General features: G+C 38.8%; 1 protein-coding gene across 2 annotated transcripts in view; it reads left to right on the top strand.

The window, feature by feature from the left end:
- The window catches only part of MRPS35 (mitochondrial ribosomal protein S35), a 55,013-nt gene extending 43,126 nt beyond the window's left edge, over positions 1-11,887 (top strand). For both annotated transcript variants that reach the window (XM_032783982.2, XM_032783983.2), the window contains exon 8: positions 9,632-11,887. In XM_032783982.2, the coding sequence (XP_032639873.1) occupies positions 9,632-9,910 (279 nt within the window). In that variant the 3' untranslated portion in view covers positions 9,911-11,887. The remainder of the gene's footprint in view (positions 1-9,631) is intronic.
- The last annotated feature ends 6,846 nt before the right edge of the window (positions 11,888-18,733 follow it).

An 18,733-nucleotide genomic window follows, 5' to 3' on the forward strand; every position in this document is an offset into this window, starting at 1 on the left:
AGCTGCATCCCCTCTTGCCTCGTGTACAACCCTCAGTGTCCCAGGCTGGGGACAGTGGGCCACAGCGCGGAGGCTGCAGAGCACTGATCCAAGGCCAAGAGTAGAGCCCGGGGTGGCCCTTTGGGACTCCAGACCAGAAAGCAGGCTGAGTAAGGCTGGAACCCCAGATCGGCAGCTGAGGTGAGTGGAGCTAGTGGCTGGTAGGGCTGAGGAGGGCCAGAGGCCTGGATCCTGCGCTGGTGACCCGGGAGCAAGGTGAGTGGGGCTGTGGCAGCAACCCCAGCTGGCAAGGGGCCAGCAGCCGGAACCCCAGAGTGGTGGCAGGCTGAGTGGCTCAGCCCGTGCTGCATGTCATCAAAACTCAGCTCACATGCCACCTTTCGCACACATACCATAAGTTGCCGACCCCGGTCTAGTTTAACCCACGTAGTCTAGGGCCCCCAATAAAAGCATGTCTCTCTCACTGTCGGGGAAAAGACCACCACCCAGTTGATTTGGATCAGACTGCCTCAGGCACCTTTATTGTTATAACAAGATTACAAGTATGCACACAGGGAGAGACGGCATAACTTCATGCAAGAGATAAGCCGCTCTGTCCCTTACAAATTTTACCAAGCTTATAAAGGTTAAAACTGCAAAACGTCATAAAGATTACACTGATTACACTACCATTTTTGGTAATACAATTTTGCAAATCAGCAGGTTATTTACTGTAAGTTCAGTTTGGGGATATTTCCAGTTATTGTTTCCTTTGCAATTATATTAACTGTCTTATGACCTCTTGATTGCAAATACATATTGCAAAAGTCATTAAAATAGTGCATATCAGCAAGCTAGTTGAACATATTTCACGTGTTCTGGCAGTGATTGAGCTGGTTATTTTGATAACCCCTCCTTGGAGTTTCCCTTAAGCAAGCATTATCTATTATATTGCATATACTGCATAAAGCAAAGCTGGAACTCGAGGGGACCCCTTGTCCCCCCTTCTAGTTCCTCTTTTGTCAGTGTTTCATACCCCATTTCCTCATATTTAGTATCTCCACACCCAGTGCCTGATATGTTGCTAAGCAAGTCTGTTTGAGAACTAAAACCATGGCTTTTACTTAACAATTATTTGCCCTTTATTAAGTTTAGCTAAAATCTAGGACCTGAATATATGAACCTATAAACTAATAAAGCTGAAGCATTACTTATTACCATATTATATTATGTTAGAATTCAGATGCCCTTATCAATGGCAGGGACCGGCACCGACATACTGTTTGTATCCCTTTTCAACCAGTACCCCGATGGCATATCCATGACAGTGACAGCAACTCTTATAGGCAGTGGAAAAATTAGCCCCTATATAGAGGATTACAAAGCTTCCTACAAAAGGGTGGGGGGTTATAGGCCCTCACACTCACCAACAGAAGTTGGTCCAATAAAAGATATTTCCTCACATACCTTGTCTCTTAAAATATTGTGCTAATTTCTGAGCTCCTCTCTGCCTCTGTGTAGCAGAAATTTTAAAAAAAGTCAGTAAAAGGCAACAAAAAGGATTGGAAGCTTAGAATCATAGAAATGTCCAGTCTCCTGCACTGAGGCAGGACTAAATTTATCTAGACCATCTGTGACAGGTGTTTGGCTAACCTGTTCTTAAAAACTGCCAGTAACTGAGATTGCACAATCTCACTAAGTAATTTAAGTGCTTACCTAACCTTACAGTTTGGACGTATAAAAAAACTTCCTGTGTTCCCACACGTGCTTGCATCGGCAAGGCTAAAAACACTTTTAAATTATATATGTCCGTGTTAGGAGATTGGATTGATTTACCTAAATTAGTTCTTAAACCAATCTAGTTGAATTGGTCCAAAAACTATTTGTAGTTAAATCTCTAGTTAAACTTTAAAGTGAAAATTATTGGAGACCAAGTGAATACCAGTTGCTGGAACTTTTCCTAACAATTCATCGATTGTAGCAGTAGTTGAAAGGTTTGGAAGTTAAACCTGCATGTGTGCAACATTTTTCCTAAACAATGTGTATTGTGCACCTACTCCTTACTTTCTTGGGAGTTCGTAAGAATACAGTAGAAAATTGCTAATGTAATCCGTGCTTTATAATCAATGTAATAAAGGCTCCCTCCCTGTACTACTCAAACACATTGGTATATAGTAATTTATACTTCTTTAAGATACTACTTTTACAAAATCATACAGCATATTTACTGGTGCACTGTATACATTACAACTAAAATATTTAATTTTGACTGCTGAATGTCTTATGATTAAGGCTAATATTTTGTTATGGTTATTTTTAGTAAAAGTCACAGACAGGTCACAGCTTCCGTGAATTTTTGTTTATTGCCTGTGACTTTTGCTGCTGCAGCTACATGGTTTCCCCTTCCACTGGGGTGGCTGGGAGCTGTGGGGTTCCCCCTTCGCCCATGGCAGCTGGAAGCTGCAGGGAGGGGGCCATCTTCCATGGTAGCAGGGAGCTGCAGGGTGACCATATTTCCCAGAGAGAAAATGGGACACCCCCAGCCACCCACTTGAGGTGTCCTACTTCTTCCCCCACCCATCCCCGGCATGAAACTGTCGCCCGTTGTTGGAACCCTCAGGAGGACCCCCTCAAGAATCTGTCACCTGTAGCTGCTACCTTGCAGGGGGGGCCCTGTCACTGCTGTTGCCTGTTGCTGGAATCCTGCCAGGGTCCCGCTGGCTGCCATCTCTGGAGTCCCAGAGCCCCTGGGCTGAAGCACAGAATATCACGGAGGTCTCTGGAACTCAGATTCCATGACACAAACATAGCCTTAATTATGATGCATTATACTTGGTTTTTATTGTCCACCTGTTAATCAATAATTTAATTTGCAAAGGGTATTCCTGTCATTAAAATAAATTTTAAAAGGTAGTTCTGTATGCATGTAAAGCAAAGGATTAAGTAGTATACAGGGATCTGGAATTAGTAATCCATCCATCTTGGAAACCTGGATTCAAATACTTAAAATCAAAAGTGAAGAGAATGTGGTGATCAGTGATTTAGATCAGTGGTGGGCAACCTGCAGCCTGTCAGAGTAATTTGCTGGCGGGCTGCGAGACAGTTTGTTTACATTGACCGTCCGTAGGGCTGGTGGCCTGCTCACAGCTCCTAGTGGCCGAAGTTTCCGTTCCTGCCAATGGGATAGATTGGATAGATATCCCATTCTGGGATAACTATATTAAAATTAGACTTCTACTTTGTTTGGAATAGTGAGAGAATAAGGTAGATAACAGTAACTAAACTTAATCACACATGCAGATTCTGATGCATTTCCCTTTTAGAGGGGCTGCTCTTTAGAGGCTTTCATTAAGTGTGTTTCAAATATTACAATTTTATTCCTGGTGTTACTGATGCAAGTAAGAATAGTGATTCCAATGAATGGAAAGTTCCAAACGATCTCTGTTTAAATGGGAAATAATATGGCATTGTTCTGGAGTGACTCAAGACCGTGAGTGCCAGCCTCAGGGCAGACTGTCAAAAAGCAGGGTAGAAACCCCAAACTGGTTGTATGTTCTATAATTAGATTTCCCCAACCCACTAACAAGCATGAACTCCTAAAGCACTGTAACAGTCTTTCCATGGAGTCAGTCCCCTGAGATATTCCAGTCTGTCTTGCCAGCCAGACAAGCTGGACTATGTGACAAGAGGGTCACTTTACCCCAAGCCTACATACAACAAATCACTTGAATGGGTGTCTTTGTGGGGCTGTACTGTGAAACTGTGCAGGCTGGGGTTCAAGCACTTATCTCAAAGGCTGTACTAGGAGGAAAGGTGTGTTCTTGAGTTCACTAACTTGTAAAATCATAGTGAAGACAAGGGAATTTGTAGTTTTCATACAAATTAGCTGGTCAAGTTAGACTACCTGACAAATTAATTTGCCTGAAAATTGCATGCTGCCTTGTCTTAACACAAGGTAAAATACTAGTGAACTCAAGGACACACCTTTTACTAGTGAACACACAGGTTCTTTTGGGGTGAATCTCTGTACATGCCAAATCATGCATTGTTTCGATGTGTTGCAGTGGAATACCATGTCAGCATGTCTCTTGTAAAAGAGAACTTCAAGCAAAAACAGAAACTAAGTTCAAGGTGGTCTAAAATATTTTAAATAAGGCAAATGGAGAATTTTTTTTTTTACCATTCACTTAGAAATATCTTCAATGTCAAATCTTATCTTTTCTGGATTTGCTGGAGAATTTTGGGGAGGGAAAGGCTCTCAAATATATGGTGCAGAGTCTTGCATTAGGTGAAAGACTGGGGAGGTTGATCTTCAGAGACATCCTTTCTCCCAAGTATTTATCAGGTATAGTATTGAGCAAAAAATCCAAAGTTTTAAAGCCGCCTTAAAATATTCTTTTTCCTCTCATATTTGCTTTCAGTTTTTTGATATCCTTATTTTACTCATTCTCTAGTCTCCATAAGATCTTTGCTTTCTGAAAACCTTTGTTTGGACTTTCAGATCGTTACACAACCAAAAGAGGCAAAAAAGTACAGATACTTCCATCCCAAGATCACTATTATCTCCATTGTACAGATGGCCAAACTGAAGGATAGAGGTAATAGTGTTGCTTAGTAAGTCAGTAGCAGCACTAAGCATGGAACCCAGGAGTTGTCATTAGTTATAAGATCATCCTTCCTCCTTTACAACCTACATTATTGTTCTGAGACAGAGATACCTGTTTTTCATTCATCCTTATTTCTTTGGTACCACTTGGCTCATTCTTTTTTTCTGCTTTTAATTTGCCCTCTTCCTGCAATGATCCTGTCTCCCTCTCCACACTTCCCCATTGAATTTCTTTATTAACTCCTATCGTGCTCTCTCCCTCAGACCATGACTATTTCCTGGGGGCGGGAAAATGTGTTAACAGTTCAGGACCAGGATACAGCAGTCCTATCCACCCCCATCAAAGAGTGATGGGTGGAAGCTTCTTGTTCAGCATCTCTTGAGTGATCTCTAGCACCTGGGAGGAGAGGGAGCTGAAGGGGAAACTTCACTCATTGTTTGTATCTCTGATTCCATGTAGTGACATTTCAGTTGACATGGGTAAAAGTGACATTGGGGGCAAATGTGCTTCGGGTGTGACATTTGACAGGTATGCTTTGATTTTAAAACTTACAGCAAGATTTCTGTCATAAATATATTTTGCTTTGAAGCTCACCTTCAAGGCTACATAAGAGTAAGTTCCCTATAGCAGCATTTACAGTTAACGTAGTGAATTCTGTCAGACAGATGTTTTTAAGTATATTTTGCCTATTAAGTGTCTTTACATGTATACTTATCTTTCAAGTTGCTAGCTAAGAACTTGTAAGTGCAGTTCAAGGATATAGTATATGCACAGTGATTGGTAGGTAAATAGGTTTGACAGTTTTTAGAGTTGCTTAACTGAGTTAGTATGTTCCAAATGATTGCTCTTTATTACTACTTGTAAATTTGTGAGGCAGGTCCATGAAGTAGCTAAAATGCATTCTATTTCAACATAGTAGAAAGAGACCTACTCATTCTAGGGTATCTTCAGGTTAAACTTCCATTTTCAGGTTTGTAAAAAAACTGCTAAAAAATACTTGCATTTTTGTTGAACAGCATTAAATCTCTGATTTAACGTGTTAACTATTCAAGCTGTTGACAGGAAAATTGCCTAACGTGAGTTCTTAAGTATTTCTAATTGTCTTTGATTTTTCTGTGTGCCACTTACAATGAGTTATTTTAAAACATTTTAAATATTTAACTTTTCTAAAAAGGCACATCAGAAGATTTGGCAACCTTAATCCTGGGTACGACTGCAGCCGCCAACTTGCTAAACTGAAAGAAAAGCCAAGAAAAATGTGATTTAAATGTCTTAACTGATTAAAAATCACTATTTTTTTATGTTTATAGTGTCATTTTATAATGAGGCTTTTTGATATTGTCTTGAATCCAGTTTTTAATTTTAAGGCTTTGTTAGCAATTCAGTTATAAGTCTCTATTTTGGAAGGTTCACAATTGATACAAAAGATTTGCACAGTAACACACCTTTATTCTCATTATGGCATTTTAAAAAAGTCTCCTCTGTTCTGGGGAGTGCAAAAATCCCCCAAATCTCATTTGTAGTATCTATTTCAGACACTTTCTGAACTTAGATTAAAAAAAAAAACGTTCTATAGCTTTCATTGGAAGTGTTTACTGGAGAACCAGTTGCACTATCAGGTGAATGCACCTTTAGGTGGGTCTGGCTAATGCTTCTTGGAAACTGTGTTTTTGAAAGAGCAGCCATTTCAGTTCAGCGTATTGAGTAAGGATATATTTAAGGTTTTTAACCTAATACAGCAGTGAGTCCAGAAAAATGGTAAACACACACAGTTGGAATATTCCAACTGTCGCAACTTTATTCAAAGTTAAAGTTCTCACTGAATCCTTCACTCAAATACTGAATTTTGGAGGAGATGAAATGGGCAGCTACCACTCTGAATTAAGACTTTATATTGATGTACGTGGTTTTTGCATCACTGTCTCATTGGCACACTTTATAACCCTTTAAACTGAGACATTAATGTTTTGTTGTAGCATTCCTATTAGTGAGTTCACATATGGGTTTGATTACCCTAATGTGTTATCAGATGGAAGTGTAATTCCAAATTCATTTATTTTTACTCATGCAGTAAATCGTCTGGTTGAAAGGTCTTTAAATTTACTTAATACAATCAGCCTGCGAAAATCTAGTTTCTGTTCAGTTTCCTGTTTATGATACACTTCTGGATCTATGTATGCTAGGATAACATTTCATTTTGAAGGATGGCCACCAACGTTTCAGCAAATGATTCTGGCTTCTTGTAACAGAGCAAAGGAACATATTTTGAAATCACACCCATACCCCATCCTTAGAAGCAGTCTGTTTTATTTTAAGAATTACTTTTCGACACTCCAGCCTGTTTGTAAACTAGTAGTACAATTTCATTGGTCTAATTTAAAATCCCTTTGCATTGCACAGTTTGGACATATAAAAAACTTCCTGTGTTCCCTCTAGGGNAACTCGAGGGGACCCCTTGTCCCCCCTTCTAGTTCCTCTTTTGTCAGTGTTTCATACCCCATTTCCTCATATTTAGTATCTCCACACCCAGTGCCTGATATGTTGCTAAGCAAGTCTGTTTGAGAACTAAAACCATGGCTTTTACTTAACAATTATTTGCCCTTTATTAAGTTTAGCTAAAATCTAGGACCTGAATATATGAACCTATAAACTAATAAAGCTGAAGCATTACTTATTACCATATTATATTATGTTAGAATTCAGATGCCCTTATCAATGGCAGGGACCGGCACCGACATACTGTTTGTATCCCTTTTCAACCAGTACCCCGATGGCATATCCATGACAGTGACAGCAACTCTTATAGGCAGTGGAAAAATTAGCCCCTATATAGAGGATTACAAAGCTTCCTACAAAAGGGTGGGGGGTTATAGGCCCTCACACTCACCAACAGAAGTTGGTCCAATAAAAGATATTTCCTCACATACCTTGTCTCTTAAAATATTGTGCTAATTTCTGAGCTCCTCTCTGCCTCTGTGTAGCAGAAATTTTAAAAAAAGTCAGTAAAAGGCAACAAAAAGGATTGGAAGCTTAGAATCATAGAAATGTCCAGTCTCCTGCACTGAGGCAGGACTAAATTTATCTAGACCATCTGTGACAGGTGTTTGGCTAACCTGTTCTTAAAAACTGCCAGTAACTGAGATTGCACAATCTCACTAAGTAATTTAAGTGCTTACCTAACCTTACAGTTTGGACGTATAAAAAAACTTCCTGTGTTCCCACACGTGCTTGCATCGGCAAGGCTAAAAACACTTTTAAATTATATATGTCCGTGTTAGGAGATTGGATTGATTTACCTAAATTAGTTCTTAAACCAATCTAGTTGAATTGGTCCAAAAACTATTTGTAGTTAAATCTCTAGTTAAACTTTAAAGTGAAAATTATTGGAGACCAAGTGAATACCAGTTGCTGGAACTTTTCCTAACAATTCATCGATTGTAGCAGTAGTTGAAAGGTTTGGAAGTTAAACCTGCATGTGTGCAACATTTTTCCTAAACAATGTGTATTGTGCACCTACTCCTTACTTTCTTGGGAGTTTGTAAGAATACAGTAGAAAATTGCTAATGTAATCCGTGCTTTATAATCAATGTAATAAAGGCTCCCTCCCTGTACTACTCAAACACATTGGTATATAGTAATCTATACCTTTTAAGATATTACTTTTACAAAATCCTACAGCATGTTCAAGAGAGATGGGAAGCTGTGTTAATCTATTTATCAACATTCATCTTTGAAATCCCATCAGTTAATGTGCACAGAGAAGGATTTTCCTGAAGAGATAAATGTAATGACCGTAATTAGTTTTTATTACCTCTGCTGGAATTTAAAGGTGTTCAAAGGCCTCACAATGATCTTTTGTTGAACCTAGGACATGATTCTGGCAAAGAACGAGAGTTTAGTCCAGGACTGACCAGGTGCAACACTCATTCCTTTACTGTTGAGAAACCCTATACCTGTGAGAGGTTATTGTGTGTTTTTGTTTTTTTTAAATTCTTTCTGAACTGGACAGACTGCCCTAGAGAGCCAGTGTGCAAAAGGGACTGGTATGAAAAGCAGGATAACTTTGCTAACTTTTAAGAATGTATATGATTTCATGTTTCACCAGTATGATCATCATTGAACTCAAGGAATTTGATCGTAAAAGGAAAAGATGAAATATACTATATCAGGAGTTTAGAGCGACAAGCTGCATGATACCACTACTTCTTTCAAAACACAATCTAAAACCACTTGGCCATTCTATGGATGGGCGCTGTGTCATTTTCTGATGATTAACCAAGTTCTTTAGTCTAAGTACATAAGAGAATTGAATTGTGATCCTTTGCATGACGATATGTCCTGAAGGTGTTGAAGTAGAGTCCAGTTTGGTGTGGAATGATTCAAAAAAAAAATCTGGTGACTTGACTAAGTCTGACTACACAAACTGGGACCACCAAAAGTAAGCTGTGTTGATCCAGATAGTCGTATGGCTGGTGTGCCAACTTCCAAACTAATGAAGGGAAAACTTCCTTTCATTTCACAAACTTTGGGTCAGATTCCAATGTTGGCAATAATAGTGTAAATACAGAGCTACTCCAGTGTTGACAGTGGAATTCGGCTCATTATTTTAAAATAACATTTTGGAGTATTTGGGCTTTTTTTTTCCTCTTGGAGTTTGAGCTGTAATCAGTAACTTTACATAACTGAAAAACTAATTATTGCTTCTGCCAGCTCTTTTTCTTTCTAGATTACTGCAATCATGCCAAATGATACACATTTGAAATGGATTTCCAGGCTTATATTTACATTAACATTTGAACTTCAATCACCGAGTTAAATTCACCTTGTGCAGAAGTCAAAAACAAAGCCTGTTCACCTCTTAAAATTTCACTTAAGCTCTGTTGAAGGTTTTTTGCATAGACTCTACACTGGAGTAAACTTCATCCAAGACAAAAATCTTAAAACAATTTTTTGTAGGAGAGGGATGAGAGTTTAGATTTTTCCTGATGGTTGTTACTTCGGTATTCAGTAGTGACATTTTTAAGGTGATGTCTGTTTTCTTTCAGAAAACCGAAATGTGGGAAAACGAGAAGACTGAAGCTGACATGGAGGAGTATATCTGGGATAATAGCCCCTCTCAGAAGAATGCTTTGGACACGCTTCTTCGAATAAGAGCTGCAGAGAAAACCACTGAAGTAACTAAGGAAGAGCTGCTTGCCTCTGAGATAGTTCAGAATTACAAAACCGCTGTAGTTGCACTTAAAAATGAAGGGGAAACAGAAAACAACCTTTTGCAATACAAGGAATCTGTGATGAAACTACTGAATTTACAAGCATTACAGTGAAAATTGACATTCCATGCACATCTCTGATCTTATGTCAATATACAAAGATAATGTATGATAATATTACTTTGTAGGAAATTGTGAATGCAGTTATCCATGATATTCTGGACCTTCAACAAAACAAGTTTTCCTTAGAATATTAAAATTTTAAAATTTCAAAAACCTTGAATGGAATTTCCAGTGAATAGAGATTTCAAAAAGGGTCAGCAACAAACAGTTTGTTTCCCCTTATGCCAATATCCTTCTTTTCCTCTATAAATACAATTTGTATCAAGTCTTTTCTAGGAAGCCTTCTGAGTATTTATGGGCTTAGGCATTCTGTTCTGCTGTTCTAGCCAGCGATTTAAGAGGCCCCGATCGAATTCCTTGCTCTACCACAGACTTCTATGTATCCTTGGGTAAATCACATAGGGTAAGATTTTCAAAAGCACCCATTGACTTAGCCTCCTAAGTTCCACTGAATTTCAATGAGATTTGGGATCCTGTGTGCCTAAGTCATTTCTGCAAATGAGGCACACAGGGTATGTCTACACAGCAAAGAAAAGCCCAAGCCCAGCAGTCTATACAGACATGAAAGAGCCCCGCAGTAGGAGCCCTGCAAACCTGAGTCAACTGGCATGGGCCAGCTGTGGGTGTCTAATTGCTGTGTAAGCATACCTTTAGTGTGCATTTGAAAATTTTACTCTTAGTGTCTCTGTGCCTCCATTACCTTCATTTTTCCAGATAAAGGTAACATTACCTCCTACCTTGGTGGGCAGTTGGCAGACTAACTGCATTGGAGGTTGTGATGCACGTAACTTAGATAGACATGTATATCTCTGAAGGAAGGGGAACAGGATAAAGTTAAGACCTCAGAATAGAAAATGGATGGAGTAGCGTACCATAAAGAAAGGAGGGAAAGGTTAAAGAGTGGCTGAAAGGATGCAAAATAAAAGGTATACACATACAGCTTTACAATTTACATACAGCATAAGTAAGAACTGCATGTCTTGTTAGAGGAACAAAAACAGTTTGGGTGACAGGTGATGGGAAGTTAAAATTAAATATTTTAAAAGGATGACTTGCTCTTAATAAAGAAAGGAAAAAATTATATGGATGGTTATGTTACCTTTGGTAATTGCTCTTTGAGCAGAACTGGTCTGAAAACCTGAAAGTAGTTGGTAATTTTAGCACTCACCAATTATCAAATGGTTCTTTAAAGCTAAAAATTGTGAAAAGAGAACTTATTTTTAAAAGGAAGAAAAGAGAAGTGAGCTTCAAAAACTAAGGAGGTTAAGATCCTATGACAGTAAAAATACAATTACTAGCACCAGCAAAATTAGACATTCATGTTACAGAAATATTTCCTTTTCACATGGGTGGCTTTTCATCAGAATTAAAGATTCTGCAAAAGGTTAAATAAGCTTAACATCAGTCACAATGTTCTGCTCCCCACCCACAGCTGGTTAAGAAGAAAAAATGCAAAGTAAGAGCATAGGCACCAGAACTGGGGGAGTGGAGGGAAGTGACTCTTGTGCATCTGTTTAGAAATCTGTTGGAGCCATTCTGCATGGCTTATAGGTACTCCAGCTGCTGCAGCTTCTGTCATCTACATAAAGCAACGAAGAGTCCTGAGGCACCTTATAGACTAACAGTAGATCTGTTAGACTATAAGGTGCCACAGGACTCTTAGTCTGGATCTGTAAAAAGCAACAAACATGGCTACCCCTCTGATACTTGTCATCCACATGTAGCCTTCGAAATTGGAATGTATACTCCCCTTCTAAAAGGAGTGGCATTGTCAAATGGGTTCTGTCTAGTAGATCATTCTTCATCCAGGAATAAGTACCTCTATGCACATAAAATAGTAATATATCTTTGGTAACTGCTATAGTTAAGACTGCAAATGTTTGCTTAGTAAACTCGTATTTCAGACTGTCAGAACTTCGCAATCCTTCACCTTTTTGGCATTAAACATTCCCTCCTTTCAGCTCTGCACCAAGGTGAATTTTATTTGAAAGTGTCAAGGGGGGGAAACGATTCAGCTGTTTTTGAATGTTTGGTTTTGAGTGAGAATAAAAGTGTGTGTTTTTATATATATATACACACACACACACACACTGTTAACTTTTTTTGAAAAGCTATGGAACAGAAATCACTGGAGAATTGAAAGCTACAATTAGACTTGGAAAATGCTATGAATTCTAGATTGGTGGCTAGCCTTACACCAAAGGAAATTTGTTTTCAATATGTATGGGAGGGATTTTTAAATCTAGGGACTGATGCCCAGCTATTTTAGTTCAAAATGGAGTCGCTAGTCTGCAGAATCACTGTAGACTAATTTGAGTAACTTTCTACATATTTTGAAACGCTTAGAATCTGATACGGTTCTTATTCTTGTTTCTGTTGCTTTTTCCCATCAAAATGTCCTTCTGCACACACGAGTGGGCAACAGGAAGTCCTGAGTTCTATTCTCTGTACAAATGAATGCAATTAATCTCCTACCTGCCATAAACTTTACTAATTATGACCTGAACAGAGCATGTTCGGAAGAAACTGCTGAAATTTGAAAGCAACAACTTTGGCATGGAAATAGCTATCACAGATGGAATGGAATGCATAGAAAATTTAATTTTCATGTTACTACATTAGTATTTTAAAATCTGAAGTAGTTAGTATACCTAACTCCATATCTAATGGGATGTGCTACAAAATGTATAGGAAATGCAAAATCTATTAAACTTGAGTCTATGTGAAGTACTTATATCTAGCTTGGAGTCACTTATCAAATGTTTCTAGTAATCCAAAGCAGGGTGAAAATTGATCCTCCTTGAGCAAGGGCACCTGGATTTGGGTGTCGTTAATCAGAGGTAATTGTTTCCTATGGCAGCTGAACGGTTCTAGTTACAACAATTGGGTTTTTGACTTTGTAACTTTTTTGCAAGTTAGAGCTCTAAGGAGCTGACAATCAAAACTTGCTATTTTCTTTTTTTTAAAAAAAGAAATGGAATTTAAATGTAAAAGTGTTAATGCACCATTAAGCTCTTACATCAAAGCAAAATCAAATCCAAAGTTGTATAAGCAATGTTAACTGCTGCTACTTGCGATTATGCATTACAGTACACAGCTTTTGTGACCCTGGGGGCTGAGGCATTAGATTAGGTCCCAGGAGCCATGGGGTATATCTCTGGCTCTGTCACTGACTTGCTGTTTAGTCTTGAGCAAGCCTCTCTACCTTTCTGTCTCCCCTCTCATTCTGTCTTCTCTAATTTAGCTTATAAGATTTTGTGAGGCAGGAGCAGTCCATTACTATCAGGGCTGGCTCCAGGCACCAGCTCAGCAAAAAGGTGCTTGAGGTGGCCAGTGGTGAGGGGCAGCACGTCCGGCTCTTTGGCGGCAATTCGGCTGCAGGTCCCTCACTTCCTCTCAGAGCAAAGGACCTGCCACCAAATTGCGGCCGAAGAGTGCAGTGGCGCGATTGCACTGCTGTGGGTTTTGTTGGTTTTTTTGCGCTGCTTGAGGTGGCAAAAACCCTGGAGCCGGCCCTGATTACTATGTGTTAATACCATATGTAGCACAATGGATCCTTGACCTCAGCTGGTGCTCCCAGGTGGCTGCTGTAATATGATTATTATACATTAGACAACTTATACACTTTTATAACCTTAAATCAATCTTAAGTATCTTCTACATATTCTTGTAGGGCTCAGTCCATGAAAGACAGGGCCCTGTACCACATCTTGCTCATGAAGTATAACAGTAGTAATAAATGTGCAGATCCATAGAGTAGCTTTCTGCATCCCTGTCAGGGGTGCTTTATTAATGTATCCTACTGCAAGTACACTATTACTCTGAACCTTACATATGTACATTTTTATGTTACTTATGACTAGATACGTAGGTCACATAACATAAGAATGGCCATCTGGGTCTAACCAAAGGTCCATCTAGCCCAGTATCCTGTCTACCAACAGTGACCAATGTCAGGTGCCACAGAAGGAATGAACAGAACAGGTTATCATCAAGTGATCTATCTCCTGTCACCCATTTCCAGCTTTTGGCAAACAAAGGCTAGGGACACCATCCCTGCCCATCCTGGCTAATAGCCACTGATGGCCCTATTCTCAATGAATGTATCTAGTTCTTTTTTGAAGCCTCTTATAGTCTTGGTCTTCACAACATCCTCTGGCAAGGAGGTTTCACAGGTTGACTGTGCATTGTGTGAAAAAAAAAAATTTCCTTTTGTTTGTTTTAAACCTGCTGCCTATTAATTTCATTTTGTGCCCCCTAGTTCTTGTGTTATGAGAAAAGAGTAAATAACACTTCCTTGTTTACTTTCTCTACACCAGTCATGATATTATAGACCTCAATCATATCTCCCCTTAGCTGTGTCTTTTCCAAGCTCAACACTGCCAATCTTATTAATCTCTCCTCATATGGCAGCCATTCCTTATCCCTAATCATTTTTGTTGCCCTTTTCTGAACCTTTTCCAAGTCCAATATATCTTTTTTGAGATGAGGCAACCACATCTGCATGCAGAATTCAAGATGTGAGTGTACCATGGATTTATATAGAGGCAATATGATATCCCTTTCTTAATGATTCCTAACACTCTGGTCACTTTTTTGATTGCCACTGCACATTGAGTAGATGTTTTCAGAGAACTATTCACTATGACTCAAAGATCTCTTTCTTGAGTGGTAACTAATTTAGACTCCATCATTTTATGTGTACAGTTGAGACTATGTTTTCCAGTGTGCATTGCTTTGCATTTATCAACATTGTATTTCATCTGCCATTTTGTTGCCTAGTCACCCAGTTTTGTGAGATTCTTTTGTAACTCTTCACAGTCTGCCATGGACTTAGCTATCTTGAGTAGTTTTGTATCATCTGCAAATTTTGCCACCTCACTGTTCACCTCTTTTTACAGATCATTTATGACTATGGGGGACACCACTATTTACCTCTCTCCATTCTGAAAACTGACAATTTATTGCTATCCTTTGTTTCCTATCTTTTAACCAGTTAACAATCTATGAGAGAACCTTCCCTCTTATCCCATGACAGCTTACTTTGCTTAAAAGCCTTTAGTGAGGGACCTTGTCAAAGGCTTTCTGAAAATCTAAATACACTATAACATTGGAGTCCCCTTGTCCACATGCTTGTTGATCCCCTCAAAGAATTCTAGTAGATTGATGAGGCATGATTTCCCTTTACAAAAACCATGTTGACAATTCCCAACAAATTATGTTTATCTACGTGTCTGACAATTTTGTTCTTTTCAACTGTTTCAACCAGTTTACCTGGTTGAACAGGCTTACAGGCCTGTAATTGCCGAGGTCTTCTCTGGAGCTCTTTTTAAAAATTGGTGTCACATTAGCTATCCTCCAGTCATTTGGTACAGAAGCTGATTTAATGATAAGTTACAAACAACAGTTAGTAGTCCTGCAATTTCACATTTGAGTTCCTTCAGAACTCTTGGGTAAATAGCATCTGGTCCTGGTGACTTACTACTGTTTAGTTTATCAGTTTGTTCTCAAACCTCCTCTACTGACACCTCAGTCTGGGACAGTTCCTCAGATCTGTCACCTAAAAAGAATTGCTCAGATTTGGGAGTCTCCCTCACATCCTCAACCATGAAGACCGATGCATTTAGTTTCTCCGCAGTGGCCTCATCATCCTTGAGTGCTCCTTTAGCACCTCCATCATCCAGTGGCCCCAATGGTTGTTTAGCAGACTTTCTGCTTGATGTACTTAATATATATATATATTGCTATTACTTTTTGAGTCTTTGGCTAGCTGTTCTTCAAATTCTTTTTTGACCTTCTTAATCATATTTTTACACTTAATTTGCCAGAGTTTATGCTCCTTTCTATTTAACTCATTAGAATTTAACTTCCACCTTTTAAAGGATGCCTTTTTGCCTCTCACTGTTTCTTTTACTTTGTTAAAAGAACTTGATGGCTCTTTTTTGGTTCTCTTACTTTGTTTTTTTTTTAATTTGGGGTATACATTTAAGTTGAGCCTCTATTATGGTGTCTCTTAAAAGTTTCCATGCAGCTTGCAGGGATTTTACTTTTGGTGCTGTACCTTTTAATTTTTGTTTAACTAACCTCATTTTTGTGTAGTCCCCTTTTCTGAAATGAAATGCTACCATGTTGGGTCACGGTGGTGTTTTTCCCATCACAGGGATGTTAAATTTAATTATATTATGGTCACTATTACCAAGCGGTCCAGCTATATTCACCTGATAACTGATTTAAATGTTAATATTTTAACTTGCATCTAGTATGTGGGGTGGTGGCAGAAATAATATCTGAACTTTAATAAGGCATGAAAAGTACTCCTGGCATCCTGCAGGCAGACAAAGAGGCATTGACTATCTTCACCAACAATAGGCCTGTTATCTTAGTGCTCGCCTTTACCAGCCAACAGTAATACAGGGCTAGTGTGCAGGTCATGGTCCAAAGCACTCCGAACACTTCCACTTCAGCTTGTCATCAGCTGAAACTTGAGCAAAAAAAGCCCATTTTATTTGTCCCTTCGAGACATTGTGTCGGTGGGACAGAACAGATGGTTTCTTCCGGATCCATGCAGTGTTCACAAAGAAACTGAAAATTCCTTGCAGTGAGAGAAACTCAGCTCTGTATCCAGTAGAGGCAACTCAGATAAGCTTAGCTTCCACCAAAGCTCTGGCTTGGCTAATCTGTGTTCTGCACAGAGCTGCTTTAAAAAATGTCTAGATGTTGCAATCAGGCTCTGATAAGAACTTTATGCATCAATATACTAGCTATTTCCTTGTTTCGTTTATTGCAACACGTGATCTTTTTTGATGAAGCTAAGGAACAGCTCAGTTCAGAGCTATTGTATTAAGAGTCATGGACTAAAGATTTGTATTATGGCAGACCATTGACTGGTATTTCCTCATAGTCATCAGTAGCCTATGTAGTATCACCACTCTTCTTACACAGACTATTAAATTAAGTCTCATGCCCTGACTGGATCAGTGCATCTTAACTTCAGACCACATGAGGTGATGATGTGATCTTCAGCAAGGGGAGTAACATCTCCATATGTGAGATCCAGAGTGTGGCCAGCTATACACATACAGCCAGAAAACACTGACGGCAGCCTCATGGTTGTCACAGTAGCAATGAACTCCTGAGTTAATCTAGGAGAATAGCTGTCTGACTCCCACTCCCCCTCTTGCCATATCTCTGAGCATGATGTTGCAAAGCTGGCCGCTAAGGACACAACTTCCTCAGCTAGGTTTCCAAATAGGAACCTGAGAAACTCTTGTTGTTCCTTCATGTGGCTGCCATTCATTTTGATAATCCCCTACCCCGTGTAATTAAAAAACACTAAACAAATCCTCCCCACAAGTATGAAAGAAGTGCCAAAAACGTTTTCCTTTTTTAGTGGTCGTATATTCTATATATTCCTTTCCCCTACACCAAACTTCTCCTATGTCTGCCACTCAGGCACATACGACTCTACTGAAATATGAATCCCAGGGAAACTCCAGGATCTTCAAACCCAAAATAATACTTTCTCCCTACTTTCTAGACATTAATTCATAACATATATAGTGCTTTTTGACTGTATGTAATAAATCACTTTGCAAGAAGGTTAAGGATCACTATCACCAGTTTAAAAATGAGGAAACTATTGCACAGAGAGGTTTTTGAGATCACACAGCTGATCAGGGGCCAGATATAAATGTCTGTCTGTAAAGAGGAGTGGGGGAAACTAACCATCCTTTAAAATATATTGTACAGTGGCAGCAATATTAAAATGCATGTCTCAGGCCACATACAACTAACTACACAATTCTGTAAATCATATCTTAAAAGAGAGAGGCTCTTGAGTAGCCATTGTATTCTTATTCATACATCATCCCTGTAACAATTATAACAACTTCTTACTTTTTCAGTATCACTTTTCCATGTGTTTGATTTTTATTTATTTCACTAGTGGAGTTACTCCACACAACAACAACGTTAGAGTGGTTCCAGTCACTGTCAGCGGCTCTTCTAAGTAGCAGGAGCTACTAATGGGAGCAACTATGTTGGCTCCTCTTCCTTGATTGCAGCTGCTTTTATAGGCTATTTCCAATTAAGAGAGTACCGTAAAGCAGCTGAAAATCAGCACCATGTGGCCTCCCAGTTCTGGAAACTACCAGCAAGTGTTCTGTGGATCTCTGTATTAGAATCCCTGCCTTACTGAGAAGAGAACTTAGTATCTAAAAAGTCATTAAACGTATCCTGACAATTAAAAATTAGTGTAAATATACAAGAACAAAAGCATTACACTATGCTAAAATGTGGCTGTTTTACATAAAAATGTATGATGTATTTGAGATGCAATTCAAACTGTTGTTTGATGCATTTGATGAATGGGCAGATTTAAGTATCCATGTTAAATTTAACCTTTGACACTTCCCATCTTTTGCATGCTTAACCATGCAATATTAATGTTGCATTAACTATTTATTTCATTGACTTTGAGAAGGGATTGCTCAGGGTAGCCCCAGTTCAGGAAGGTTCTTAAGAATGTGCCTAATTTTAAGAGGTTACATGTGCTTAAATTTATCCAAGTGGTTAAGTACCCTGCTGAACTGGAGCCTATCTCTGCAAATAAATATACATTCTAGTCAATATTGTTAACTATTATATATGGAGCATTCTGATGCAAACAAAGTAAATTAGGATATCGTGTTTACAACATTGTGGCATTTGTGCAAATCTTATGTTAATTACTTCTTATTGCAAATTTTTACATATATAAATCTAATCTCTCATAATGCATAGAAATTAGAGAAATCCTTTTTCTATAAAACCTAG

This window comes from Chelonoidis abingdonii, chromosome 1 (genome assembly GCF_003597395.2).
Source record: "Chelonoidis abingdonii isolate Lonesome George chromosome 1, CheloAbing_2.0, whole genome shotgun sequence".
NCBI lineage: Eukaryota > Metazoa > Chordata > Testudines > Testudinidae > Chelonoidis > Chelonoidis abingdonii.